Source organism: Lynx rufus, unplaced genomic scaffold, assembly GCF_022079265.1.
Source record: "Lynx rufus isolate CCGP_SWC_20201006 ecotype Redwood Valley unplaced genomic scaffold, mLynRuf1.p SCAF_28, whole genome shotgun sequence".
Classification (NCBI taxonomy): Eukaryota; Metazoa; Chordata; class Mammalia; order Carnivora; family Felidae; genus Lynx; species Lynx rufus.
The window spans coordinates 3,277,380-3,292,013 of record NW_025814843.1 but is presented as its reverse complement, the minus strand read 5'-3'; the positions used below and the strand labels follow the sequence as shown (position 1 = coordinate 3,292,013).

Sequence of the window (14,634 nt, the reverse complement as noted above, 5' to 3'; positions counted from 1 at the left end):
GGATACAGATTCTTCTTTTTGCCATGGATTCGAGGAAGGCATAATTTCGGACCTCTTTTGGAGAGGCCAGCAAGGTCTTGGTTATCTTAAGAAAAAAGCCAGGTTTGGTGAGTTGGTAAAGGACTTTGAGATGCTATTGAGAGTTAAGGAAAATTTTACCTCAAATTAATGAGTACTTCATGTTGTCTGGTGACAGGAACAGGTAAGAGGACAGGCAGTTATTAGGAGGCAGCATTGACTTTGGCCTGGATCAGAATGAAAGATTGAGGTAGGAGGGCAAACACTTTCCAAACAACCAGAATAAGGGAACTTGTTTTTTGCTATACCCAGCACATGTAGACACCTCTTTGGTCAAGATGCCTCCTAGGAACTGAGGATACTTAGATGATTAAGATTGGGTCCTTGTCCTTGAGACTGTAGCACAGTGAGACAGACCCTGATAACCAGTTACACGGCACCCTGTGGTAAGTGCTGCGAGCAAATGGAAACCATGCAGGGTGGAAGGTAGGGAGATGGGGCCCGGAGCTTCTTGTGGAAATCAAGAAAAGCCTCACAGGAGATGTAGCATTTTGAACTGAATTTCAGAAGCTGTGTAGGAGTTTAGTAGGCGAGGAGGGGTGGGAAGGGTGTTCCAGGCAAAGACATGTAATGCTGGGTGTGTTTAGGCGAATTCAGAGCAGCAACCAGTGTAGGAAAGGGAGGAGGATTGGAAGAGGTACAGCCGGGGCAGGGGCTGTGCGCTGTAATGTCACGTGGCAGTTCAGTCCCACTTACGATAGACGGTCTTTATTTCTACATTAAATAAAAATAATACTAACACAAACTTAATTTCACCTTTTCTTTTGGAGTCACAATTTTAGCAAAGATAAAAAGTTCCGTAATCTTTTTCTCTTGTAGTCTTTGTTCATATACATATTTACAATTACAGAGTTGTAATTACAGTTTAGAGATATTTGAGTGTTTTACTTCTTTTCACTTTACTATATCCTTAGTGTGTTTTCAAATAACTTTAGGCTTGATGATGACCATAGCCATCTACTATTCATTAAGTGAATGTTCACGCAGAAGAATAAAAGCATAAAGATGTTTCTTAGAATATCATCCATGGCGATGAAAAAGTTGGAAGCGTATTAGGTATCTAATACGAAGGGGAACGGGTTGGTAAATTTCATGTTATCAAATTATAAGGTAGAATTGAAATGTTTGAGTGACAGATGAGATGTAGGAGTTACAGAAAGAGAGAACCAACCTCAGATTTCAGGTTTCTAAGTGGAATCTTAACACTTTCACCTCTCTGATGGGTCCAGACACTGGGAACATGAGTATGTGCTTTTAAGCAATACATGTGGAATATATTCAAGAGTGTTAGGCTGATTCTTAATACATTACCCCTAATCACATTGTAAGTGACTAATAAATCACTTAAATTTTTTGCAAAGATATTTATTGTAATTTGTCATCACAGTTTGAGGAGCTGTTTCTTTTACCTTTGAATCTGACAAATAGTGGTTCATTCCAGCAGCAAATTGCCCGACCCTCACAAGAAGAAAAAGTAGAAGAAAAAGAAGAAGATAAAGCAGAAAAAACAGAAAAAAAAGAAGAGGAAAAGAAAGACGAAGAAGAGAAAGATGACAAGGAGGACTCTAAGTGAGTTAAATGATTAGATATTATTCTTCTTTCTTTTTTTTTTTTTTTTTTTTTACATTTTATTTAATTTTGAGAGAGAGACAGAGCACAAGTGGGGGAGGGGCAGAGAGAGAGAGAGAGAGAGAGAGAGAGAGATAGAATCGGAAGCAGGCTCCAGGCTCTGAGCTGTCAGCACAGAGCTCGATGTGGGGCTCGAACTCACAAACCGTGAGATCATGACCTGAGCTGAAGTCAGATGCTTCACCGACTGAGCCACCCAGGCGCCCTATTATTTTTATTTCTAAATAACCTATGAAATCTATCAAAGGCGTACAATTTTAGATAAAAGAATGAATGGGGTACGTGCTTTGACCATCTATAGTTATTATTTGACATAATGAAGGAACGGGATATTCTGGTAAATAGAACTTTTGGCTTAATGGACTTAATTGTCAGACATGAGATGTTACTTTCCAGAAGGCATAGACTATAATAATATATACTCATCACTGAGATCTACTGAATGTAATTTAATCCTTGACTTGGATCTTCTTGTGTGTACCTTTGATAGTTTACATTAATGTAAGAATGCTGGTAAGAATGGTTTTCTTTTCTATTAATACCATACATTCCAGCTTTATTGGTTTTATTTATCATATAAAGTAGAGTTCCTGGTTTGTTAGTGGTTCTGTTGCTGTTTTCCTGGTTATAAAAGTAATTCCTGTTCATTATCGAAAGTTAGGAAAAGAGGGGAGAATATTAAGAAGATTAACCTGTGAGTCTGCCACTTGGAGACAGCTACTGTTGATACCTTTGTGTACATATTGGGGTGGGGTGGGGTGCGATGGGGGACGGTGGGGGGCTGAGCAGCTCAGTTGGCTGTTTTTCCACCAAGGATCAGCTTGATTGAGGCATTATTTACACAGAATAAAATTCACCAATTTTAAGTGTATACGTGGATGTGTTTTGACAGATGTATGCACTGGTGTAACTGTGGCCCCAACTGTGATACTGTGATGTAGAATGTTCCCATCACTCCCAAAAGTTCCCACATGCTCCTTTGCACTAGGGCCCCCCCCCCCTCCCCACACCACCCCCACCATTCCCAGCCTCTGGCAACTACTAATCTGTTTGCCTTTTCTAGAATTTCGTATAAGTGGAGTTATGCAGTATGTGGTCTTCTGTGCACGGCTTCTTTTACTCAGCGTAATGACTTTGGGATCCATGCAGGTTGTTGCATGTATCAGTAGTTTTAGTTTAGTAGTTTAGTTCCTTTTTAATATCTGTCGTATTGCTTCCGTAACCCTCTTGGAAATACCGAAGGTTTACCTGGTTTTGTGACAACTGCAGCCCACATCACTTAGTATGGTTGCTAAAGAGGTGGATGCTCATGCCATTGCCATTCTGATTTTGGCACTTTAGGAAGACGACTCTTAAATTTGGTTTTGTTAGTTGTTGAGGTAAAACATTTACACTCCCACGTGGTCAGTGGTTCTCATTATGGAACGGCCATATCTTGGTTTTTACTTTTTTCTTAAAATCTCTATTAACAAGCATTCATTTTTTAGTGATGTGAGCTAGCTCTTATAGAGGATGCAAAAATATGTAAGATGTATACCATTCTCAAGTAGTTTATGATCTAGTAGGGGAAAACTAGGGAAGGTAGGTGCAAGTACCGTTTAAGAAATGAGCAGAGCCAGTAAAGGATGTTGGGAGATTGAGAAGAGGTCAGGGTTACTTCCGTCTGGATAGTTTAGAGGACTTTCTGCAGGAGCTAGTGGTTAATGTGGAAAGAATACAGGGAATAGCATGAATTGATGTGCTGCTATGAGAAATGGCAGATAATGGTTTCATTGGACTGGGACACAGGATGGCGGAAGAAGAAAAGTGGAAGGTGGATTGAGGTTACATTATGTACAGCCTTAATGAAGCTAAAATAGACTTTGTTCAGGAGGCTGTGTTAGGAGTTGTTTGGGAGTAGGTAGCGGTTTGAACGGATGGAATGGTTTCTTGCCAAAGCTATTCTGCTAGAATATTGACCCACAAGAGGCAAAGAATGAATGGATTGGAGATGTAGGTCAGGGAAGAGTGGTTTGGGGTACCAAGGCACTGATACGGAAAGTGGTAGTAGAAATGGAGATGGTGGAACGAATGGGAAAACTGTTACCGAGATGTACTAACCAAACCTTGGCATGAGGTCACGTATAGGAAGTAAAGAAAGAGGGGAGGAGCTAAAGATGATGTCAGTTCTGTAAATGTGAATGAATATGATCATGATTGTCTCTTAGCGGCGAACGATGAGAGCATGGGGTGGAGCAGGAAGCAGAGTGGTTACGGCCACGTTTTTCGATGTGTCGAGCTTGTGTTGTTGAAGAATCCGGGGGTGTTGTTGGGAATTCCAGCAGATACTTGGGAAGACAAGTCTGGATCTTAGGAGCTTTAGGAGATGTGAGGTGTGAGTCTGAAGACACAGACTGGGAGTTGTCCCAGTGGAATAGGTGAGAATGGGGTAACCACACAGAGATTCAAGGCCAGGGCGAGCCTTGGGAAATCAAGAGGAAGAGAGGAAAGAGAGCCAGAACAGCAGCAGGGATGTTAGGAAAGCATGAAGTCCTAAAAGCTCAGCTGAGAAGGGTATAAAGAGAATTGCCCGTAGGGTCAGTTGCAGCAGGATGATTAACGTGACAAGAATTGAGAAAAGTCATTGGATTTGCAATTTGTAAGTCCTTGGTGACTCTGCTCTCCCCACCCCCACCCCCACCCCCATTGGTGACTTTTGACAAAACAACTTTAAGAGGAGGCTTAAATAGCCAGATTGGTAAGGGAATAAAGAAGTGAAGAGAGAGGGCTACATGGCAACTTCAAGGGCAGTTTAGGACTGAAGGGGAAAAATTCTTGAAGAATTATTTTATTTTGGGGGGAAAACGGTAACTTGGTAAGCTACAACAGATCTTTGCTTGAAGTAGATAAAATTTGAAAATCAACACCTTCCATTAAGCAAAAGTAGTTGAGTCTTTGAGTATCGCCACCTATCCATGTTTGCAAAAATGTTCTTTAAGGACTTTGTTTTTAAATCTAACAGCCCTGGGAGGTACACAGTACGGAGAATAGTCCTTCCAGTACTGCATGTAGTACTGTTGCTAGTAATAGTAATGACCATTTATCGATTGATTGGTTGATCGATTGTTTAGTTTTTCCTAAGTGCTGGAGGGAGGTTTATCCTTAATAATAGCAAACACACATAGTTTACTGTGTTCCAGGCACTATTCTGAACATTTGATATGAATGAACTCCTTTGATCGTTAAAATAGCTCTATGGAACATACTGTTTATCATCCTGACTTATAGCTGAGAAAAACTGAGGCCCGTGGAGGTGAGGTAGCTTCTCAAGGTCATCACATGGCAAGTAGATCACACAGCTCTGGTACCAACCCTGACAGCCTGGCTCCAGACCGTTCTCCCAACCACTGGGCCATAACTGCCCCGTTTGCACGTAATTAGTATTGCAGATGGTTGAGAATATTGAGCCGCGTTTAATGACACGGTATGGTAGATTATCACCGATGGGATTTTGGGCTGATGGTGGGGGTTCGGAGCTGACAACCAAGAATTCTTGAAGATATCTTTTGGTGCAAAAAGGTGATATTGTTAAAAGCACGGGACAGGACCTGAGGGCAGAAGGACTATGCTATAAGTGTGGGGGTGACTGCTTTATGGAATGGGTTGTGGGGGGGGGAGATAAAGTCTGGAGGGACTTCCTAAAGGGATTTTCATATGCTAAAGACTCACAGATTATTGGATGCCTGGCTATTGTCAAGCTGAGATTGTTCCCTCTAGCAAAGCATTAACATTAAGACCCACAGGGAGTGCCTAGACTTTAGGCTATTGTTGGGATTGCCTTTTTCTTGTAAACTGGTGAAGTCTCTTACCAGTTTAAGTGTTTGGTTTTTTGTCCTTTCCTGTTTTGGGGCCACCAGGAGCTCCTGAGGAATACTGCGCATATCCCACTTTGGAAGGGGGTGGTGCTAGCTTGTGCTTGGCCCTCAGCTGGCCTTATGGTCCTTCATCATTACTACGGAGGCGGAAAGGGCCTCCGTGTCAGCCTCTCCATTTCACAGAGGGGAAAACTTACCTTGGAGCAAAGGCAAGAAATCCGGACTCTGGACTGCAGCTCTAGGGGCTTTTCTGCATCCATTTTCCTCAGAGTGCTGTCATACGTAATAGGTGATTTGAAATGCGTTTGAATTTTAAGCCCATTAATGAATAAAATAGACCTTTGTGAAATATCTTAATTTGAGCTAGTCAGAACTCTTCAAAATTGGGGTAAGGCAACATTTTTCATAAATTTTATTTTGAGTAACTGAGAAATTGGGTAATTGTATTTAAATTGTATTAAAAAAACCTCAAAGCTGCAACCTCCTTAGATATACGCATTCTTCTAAATCACACAAAATTTTCATTTCCTTTTGCTTCCAGAGAAAATACCAAGGAAAAGGACAAGACAGAAGGTGCAACCGAAGAAACGGAGGAGAGAGAGCAGGCCACACCCCGGGGGCGAAAGACCGCCAACAGTCAGGGCCGCAGAAAGGGCCGGATCACCAGGTCCATGACCAACGAAGCCGCCGCTGCCAGTGCTGCGGCCGCTGCCGCCACTGAGGAGCCCCCACCGCCTCTGCCACCGCCACCAGAACCCAGTGAGTGGGCGAGATTGAACAGGCCATAATTTTGTTTGGGATTCTCTTTCAATGCTCGGGTAGAGCAGGAGGGACCCCTGGTATCCAGGATCTAGAAATACTCTGAAATTCTGGCCTTTAAAAATTTTTTTAAGTTTTTATTTTAATCACCAGGTCCTCCTTAATCCCCATCACATATTTCACCCATCTCCCCACCCAGCTCTCCTCTGGTAACCTTCAGTGTGTCCTCTATAGCTAAGAGTCTGTTTCTTGGTTTGCCTCTCTCTCTCTCTCTCTCTCTCTCTCTCTCTCTTTCCTTTTGCTAGTTGGCTTTGTTTCTTAAATTCCACAGATGAGTGAAATTGTATTGTATTTTGTCTTTCTCTCTTTCACTTAGCATTATACTCTGGCTCCATTCATATTGTTGCAGATGGTGTGATTTCATTCTTTTTTACGGCTGAATAATATTCTCTTGTTTGAATAATATTCAGATGTGGTATGCCATCTTTATCCATTCATCAGTGGATGGACACTTGGGCTGCTTCTGTATCTTGGCTGTTGTCAATAATGCTGCTATAAACATAGGAGTGCATGTATACCTTTGAATTAATGTTTTTGTATTCTTTGGGTAAATACCCAGTTGTGGGATTGCTGAGTTGTAGGTTAGTTCTACTTTTCACTTTTTGAGGAACCCTCATACTGTTTTCCACAGTGGCCGCACCAGTTTGCATTCCCACCAACAGTGCACGAGGATTCCTTTTTCTTCACATCCTCGTCAGCACTTGTTGGTTTTTGCGTTTTTGCTTTTAGTCATTCTGACAGGTGTGAGGTGATCTTTCATTGTAGTTTTGATTTGCGTGTCCCTGATGGTAAGTGATACGAGCATCTTTTCATGCATCTCTTGGCTGTCTGGATGTCTTTGGGGAAATGTCTGTTCATGTCTTTTGCTCATTTTTAAATTGGATTATTTTTTGGGTGTTGAGTTTTATAAGTTCTTAATATATTTTGGATACTAACCCTTTATCAGCCATGTCATTTGCAGATATCTTCTCCCATTCCATAGGCTACCTTTTAGTTTTGTTGATTGTTTCCTTTGCCTTGCAGAAGCTTTTTATTTTGATGTAGTCCCAATAGTCTATTTTTGCTTTTGTTTCCCTTGCCTCAGGGGATCTATTTAGAAAAAAGTTGCTACGGCCCATGTCAGAGAAATTACTGCCTGTGCTCTTTTGTAGGATTTTTATGGTTTCAGGTCTTAACGTTTAGATCTTTAATCCATTTTGAATGTATTTTTGTGTATGGTGTAAGAGAGTGGTCCAGTTTCATTGTTTTGCGTGTTGCTGTTCAGTTTTCCCAACATCATTTGTTGAAGAGACTTTCTTTCTCCCCCTTTGGTATTCTTTCCTGCTTTGTTAAAGATTAGTTGACCATATAGTTGTGGGTTTATTTCTCGGTTTTCTGTTCTGTTCCGTTGATCTATGTGTCTGTTTTTGTGCCAGTACCATACTGGCATAGTACTGTTTTGATTGCTAGAACTTTGTTGTATAACTTGGAGTCTGAAATTGTGATGTCTCCAGCTTTGCTTTTCTTTTTCAAGACTGCTTTGCCTATTTGGGGTCTTTGGTGGTCTGATACAAATTTTAGGATTGATTGTTCTAGTTCTATGAATTTTGTGTATTTTGATAGAGAATGCATTGAATGGGTAGATTGCTTTGGGTAGTGTAGACATTTTAACAATATATGTTCTTCCAATCCATGAGCATGGAATGTCTTCCCGTTTCTTTGTTTTGTCTTGAATATCTTTTATCAAGACATATTGTTTTGACCTCTTTGGTTAGATTTATTCTTAGGTATCTTATTATTTTTGGTGCAATTGTAAATGGGATTGTTTTCTTATTTTCTCTTCTGCTTCATTATTGATGTATGGAAACGGAACAGATTTATGTACATTGATTTTATACCCTGAGACTTTACTGAATTTGTCTGTCAGTTCTAGCAATCTTTCGGGTTTTCTGTTTATAGTATCATGTCATCTGCAAACAGTGAAAGTTTTATTTCTTCATGGCCTTTAAATTTTTTAGACTTTAATATCAGTGTGTTTTGGAAAAGATCCGCCCCAACCTTGCTATCTTAATACAGTGGTTTTTCTTTTGACTTAGTTGTAACCTTAGTGTGTATGCCACTTTTTCTGATGTTTTAACTTGGTGTATATTAGAAATATTTTCTAGTTTCTAAGCGATCTTCATTTTTCACTTTTTGATGGCTGTGAAATGTTGGCATTATGTTCCCTGAGGCACACAATTTCTTGAACCATTCATTCCCCGTTGGTGAAAATCATGATTAGGCTGTCCCCATCTCCTGCCTACCGCCCCACCACCTTTAAACTAATATGATAAGAGTTTAAGGAAAAAACAAATCTTGAGTCGCATCACATTTTTTTTCTGTTAAATTATTTTTTATAGAAATAAATTATCAGACAAGGGAATACTGGGGCTGGGGGTCCAAGTGTTTTTCTCTCTTTTACTGAGTATTGTCTCACTAGTTTATAAAGGAATTATGTTAATGATGTGTACCATCAAAATTGTGAAGACCATCAAAATCAGTGATACCAATTTTATCATAATGTGAGGCAGGAAAGAAACCAGGTTCTGGGGATGGCGAGGAGGATGGAAGGGAAATAAGTAGACAGGCACACAGGGCCAGGCCATGATGGACCTTGTTTAAATTAATCCTGCTTTGCTTACAAAGTGGGAGCTTACAGAGGTTTTTAAATAGAGGCATGCTGTAATTAGATTGGTGTTTTAGAAAGCGAACTGGTGACCGTTGTGGAGGTCAGGTTGGAGAGAGTAAGGGCTGGAGGCGGAGGGACCATCTAGAAGGGCGTCATTATGCATGCATGCACTGGCCCAGGCAAGGGGAGGGTGGATTCAGATCAGAATTGACATACGTCCATGGATGTGAGTAGTAAATGGGAGGAAAGATTAAAAAATTGGTTTGAGGAGCCTGGTAATAATTTGAGTGACTGGGTGGATGATAGTACTGTTGAGAGGGGGAACATAGCAAGAGCTCATTTCACACGTGATAGTCTTTATTTCCTTTCTAAACTAAAAGAGAAAGTGTTCAGTTCGTGGTCCATCTGTGTTTACTAGCTGTTAGAAAATGAGGATGGACAGAAGGGCCTCTGGGAGTGAGGAGGAGATGGGGGTTTAGAGAACAGGAGAAAACTGGACAGGAAGGGGGAGCGTTTCTTCTTTGACACCTCAGGAGAGGAGGGACGGAGCCCTGATAACTTGGCGAGGCGGGACTCCTTAGATAAGAAACTAGTGATGTTCAAACATGAAGACATGGATGGAGCTTCAAAGAACATTGCGAAAGATCTAATACAGAGGTTTTGAATATTCATTCCCCTTCAGTTGGTGGGGGAGAGGCTGCCATCATCTTGTTTCCGTAGTTGACTAGACCTTATGCCTTAAACAGGCTTTATGTCAGATAAATAGGTTGGGGCCATATAATCTGTGAATGAAGGATTGATCTTAGTATTTCTCTGCCTTATTGGGTTCTCTATCTTTATTTCAGTTTCCACAGAACCTGTAGAAACCTCTCGATGGACAGAAGAAGAAATGGAAGTTGCGAAGAAAGGTAAATGATGGTACTTTAGATTCTAAAGAGTTTTTGTTTTGGTTTGGTTTGTTTTTTTTTTTTTTTTTTTTTTTTTTAAATTTGTTTTTCAACGTTTATTTATTTTTGGGACAGAGAGAGACAGAGCATGAACGGGGGAGGGGCAGAGAGAGAGGGAGACACAGAATCGGAAACAGGCTCCAGGCTCTGAGCCATCCGCCCAGAGCCCGACGCGGGGCTCGAACTCCGGGACCGCGAGATCGTGACCTGGCTGAAGTCGGACGCTTAACCGACTGCGCCACCCAGGCGCCCCTGGTTTGTTTTTTTTAAGGTTATTAGTAATAAGTCAGAGGGACCCAATTTTTTTTTTTAATTGCAAAAAGGAGAACATTCTTCTACGGTGGTAAGCAGAATTCAGAAGTAGACTCGGGTTCTTTAGGATGGTATGGTACCTTCTCAGGTACCTCGCTGCGCCTTGGTTAAGAGGCCCACTTTGGAGGGATTGAAGATTCTCTGTACGGTTTTATTTTGAATGTTATTTCATTAGAGAGCAAGTGGGCTATTTTCACTTTTCCAGAATAGCTGTGATTAAATGCTATTAAAGCTGTTTTAGAGGGTATTTTAAATTTTTTTTTTTTTTTCAACGTTTATTTATTTTTGGGACAGAGAGAGACAGAGCATGAACGGGGGAGGGGCAGAGAGAGAGGGAGACACAGAATCGGAAACAGGCTCCAGGCTCCGAGCCATCAGCCCAGAGCCCGACGCGGGGCTCGAACTCACGGACCGCGAGATCGTGACCTGGCTGAAGTCGGACGCTTAACCGACTGCGCCACCCAGGCGCCCCTAGAGGGTATTTTAATATAAAGAGTCTATATTTTCTGTTATTTAAAAGTTGGATTTAATAGCATGGTACATATTTTTTTCTGTGTGTATTTGGTAAGGCATTTGGTTGTAAACTAGTAAGAAATTGCACCATGATTCAAAGGAGAGGGCATGAACTTTGGAGCCAGACCAATGTTTGAATTTTGTCTCTGCCACTCATCGCTGTGTGGCCCTGATCTTACTTACTCTGGAACATTATGAATCTTGTATTTTCTTGTGGTTGCTTATTAATGTAGTATAATTTAAAATTGAAGTACAGTTTCTAATAGGATAAATAATTGGTTTATAAATAAAAAATAGTTTGTTTTCAGTAAACTAATTCTGAGAAAGAGTAGCCAACTTTCTGGGGGTTAAGTATTTACCTTAAAGTTCTGAAGAGAAATTATTGTAAATGGGTTGACCTTTTAGTGACATATTTCAGATTTATTTTTTTTCTTTTTTAAAAGAAATGTTTTTGTTTTACATTTAGTTTTGAGAGATAGAGACAGAGCATAAGTGGGGGAGGGGCAGAGAGAGAGGGAGACACAGAATCGGAAGCAGGCTCCAGGCTCTGAGCTGTCAGCACAGGGCCTGACACGGGGCTCAAACTCACAAACCGTGATGAGATCAGGACCTGAGCCAAAGTCAGACGCCCGACCGACTGAGCCACCCAGGCGTCCCCAGATTTATTTTCTATGTAAATAGGTAGGAATGATAACATTTAGGAATCCTATAAACCACCTTTACCAAAAAAATATAGCAGTTTAAAGTTTTCTGTGTTCAAAATATTTTTATTTGATGTTTATTTGGCATGATTAGCAAATTTGTGATTTGCCATGATTACATGTAAAAGATTCACATTTGTTCTCATCTTATTATCAGAATGTCATAGTGGAGGGGCGCCTGGGTGACTCAGTCGGTTAAGCTTCTGACTTCGGCTCAGGTCATGACGTCATGGTTCACGAGTTGGAGCCCTGCGTCGGGCTGTGTGCTGACAGCTCAGAGCCTGGAGCCTGCCTTGGATTCTGTGTCTCCCTCTCTCTCTGGCCCCCCCCCCCCCCCCCCCCGCTCATACTCTCTCAAAAGTAAATAAAAAATTAAAAACATTAAAATAAGAAAAGAATGTTCTAGTGGAACAGGTAGATGTTGGCTCCATCACAGGGCAATCTTTTTCCGGTAGCTGCAGCTCCATGTGACTGTTTAGCCTCCATTCAGCTCTGTTCATGTGTCAGGCAAGATTTGGAAGTTATCTTCCAATTGTCATTAGTAAGGAAGCTACTTGAAAAACTGATGTCTTCCTGTAAATTGTCGAATTTGTACTAGAAAATTCCTGTTTGGGTACACCTGTATCTAAAGTATATCCCTGTCTGTATAGCTCTCTGTATAGCATTTATATACTCACATTCCTTACAGATAGGTATGTGTATGTATAGATATAATTTGACTAAAAAGTGCTAGATTGCATAGGTTTCTGTGATGCATTGTATTACAACAGGATTTTATCTAAAAAATTTTTTTTCTAACGTTTATTTCTGAGAAAGAGAGCATGAGGGGGGGGAGGGGCAGAGAGAGAGGGAGACATAGAATCTGAAGCAGGCTCCAGGCTCCAAGCTGTCAGCACAGAGCCCGATGTGGGGCTGGAACCCATGAACTGCGATATCTTGACCTGAGCCGAAGTCAGACGCTTAACCGACTGAGCCACCTAGGTGCCCCTACAACAGGCTTAAGAAAAAACAAACAAACAAACAAAAAAACTGGTTTTTTTTTTGAGAGTATTTCTTGATTATGAATGAAGATAGGCTAATTATAAATATAGTCATATGTGTATATGTATATACATATATATATATGGTCTTTATCTTGTGTTATTTATATGATTACTTTATTAACTTTATATCGATACACTGTTTCCAAAGATTTAGAAGTACCTAATCACTCAGTTTACAAGTGTTTGAGTTGTTATTCTGTATCGAACATTGTCCTAGCTCTCCAGAAGACCCATAGCAAGGACAAGGTTGAGCCCTTCAATTAATGACCGTGTTGTAAATCTGGGTGGCAAAATAGAGCTGTCAGTGCGTTGAGAGTCAATATATATTTAAGTATGTATTGAAATATATCAGTAAATAATTGAAAACATACTCTTAGTGCTAATGATTGTGAATACCATGGTTAGATTGATTTTATTATTTCTCTTGTTAGCTTTATCAGGTGACTGTTGAGTTCATCTTTGGTCTCTTTTTAAAATATAGGTCTTGTAGAACATGGTCGTAACTGGGCAGCAATTGCCAAAATGGTGGGAACTAAAAGTGAAGCACAATGTAAAAACTTCTATTTCAACTACAAAAGGCGACACAATCTGGACAACCTTCTGCAGCAGCATAAGCAGAAAGTGAGTATATCAGAATCTTTTTTAATTTTGTTTTTGTTTTGTTTCTGCTTTGTCTTCGAGCTTGAAATACTGGTTGAGAGAGAAACTTTTTGCATCTTGTATTTTTATTTATTGCATTTACCTGTAAAAGGATATGCTAGTTTCTCACCACAAGTTGACTTTTTCTCTGTTTACTGTCCAAGGAGTGAAATTCGTGTTAGGAGTAATGGCAGTTCAGTACTTTTGAATGACCATAATGGGATTTGGAAAACAGAAACATTTTGGAGTTTGAATTGAAAAGTTTAGTTGGCGTTCTTTTGACCTTGTTGAAAGAATTGATTTGGCATATTAAAACCATTTTCTCAGAGAGAAAGAATCTCAGATAAATACTAAAAACCAGAGAGTGTAAATTATGGAAAATCCCTTAACTAGGAAGTTGCAACGTTCTCAAAGTCCACAGAGCTCTTTGAGGATGCCATGAGGTCAGAACTGCTTTTGTAAAAATATTAATATGGTACTTACTCTTCCCCACCGTGTTAAATTTGCACAGACGATGTCAGAGTTGTTGGGAGGGAGAATGTCAGTGCCTTCGCACGAATCACCACAGGACACCGCTGTGCTAAATACTCACTGTTCTCTTCATCTCCAGCGTTATTAGCAGTTTCAAAACAAATGTGCCGGTGTCACTTGTCCTTAGTGAAGCAGTCAAAATGCGCTTGACTAAGTCTTGACCCTTGAGTATGTGTGTGTGGGATGAAGTGAGAAGTGTCGTGTGAAGTCCTTCTGTTCCACCCCAAAGTGTCCCACTTTTGCCCTGGGAAAGCACTTTGCGTTTGTTCGAGTCCCAGGCTGGACTAGCTCCCCTTTTTTTATGGAATGTCAGTTTCAGTTGAAAAAATGACAGACTGTGGTTTTTCAGACTTGGATCCATAGTCGACATTTTCTTGAAAATACGTGAGCCTGTCTGTTAAAGCAAGCAAGCGGTAGTATTTGTTGCCACTTTCCAGTTTCGAGCTTTCAAGCAAAGGTTAGAAGTTTGGAAAAATCTGTATCCCTCCCCATGAGCTTACCGTCTTCCCAGTACTCAAAGACTTTTCTGATGAGATCAGTGGTAATAAGAACCACTGTGATGTTTTCATATACAGTGAAACGTATCCAGATTTGAAAAATCTGTGTAAATCCATGTTTTCCAAATGACCAATTTGTGATCTGGCAGTGGGTATCCTGTATGTATAAAAGATACATAAAATATTTTGTAATACATCGAAGTTCAAGATAGATGAATGGATTTTAATAGAGTACGAAAAATTTATTGATACAGTTTCAGATTTCACATTGCAGTTATCCTTTGAGAGATGACGACATGCCCAATTTCGGTGCACCATCAAAGAGTGATATCCAGGCTTGTCTAAAAAGATGTTAAAACACACTTCCCTTTCCAACTACATATCTCTGTGAGACCAGATATTTTTAATATGTGTTTCAACCAAA

General features: G+C 40.5%; 1 protein-coding gene and 1 long non-coding RNA gene across 15 annotated transcripts in view; one reads left to right on the top strand and one right to left on the bottom strand.

The window, feature by feature from the left end:
• NCOR1 (nuclear receptor corepressor 1) overlaps positions 1–14,634 on the top strand; it is a 160,179-nt gene that overhangs the window by 82,417 nt on the left and 63,128 nt on the right. For 9 of the 14 annotated variants that reach the window (XM_047089996.1, XM_047090004.1, XM_047089997.1 and 6 more), the window contains 4 exons: positions 1,520–1,647; positions 6,103–6,320; positions 9,873–9,935; positions 13,025–13,164. In XM_047089996.1, coding sequence (XP_046945952.1) covers positions 1,520–1,647; positions 6,103–6,320; positions 9,873–9,935; positions 13,025–13,164 — 549 coding nt within the window. The remainder of the gene's footprint in view (positions 1–1,519; positions 1,648–6,102; positions 6,321–9,872; positions 9,936–13,024; positions 13,165–14,634) is intronic. The other 5 variants (XM_047090006.1, XM_047090005.1, XM_047090008.1 and 2 more) reach the window with 1 other exon arrangement.
• LOC124519632 (uncharacterized) overlaps positions 13,047–14,634 on the bottom strand; it is a 34,530-nt gene continuing 32,942 nt past the window's right edge. Inside the window, exon 4 of the long non-coding RNA XR_006964157.1 lies at positions 13,047–14,367. This is a non-coding gene — a long non-coding RNA (uncharacterized LOC124519632). The remainder of the gene's footprint in view (positions 14,368–14,634) is intronic.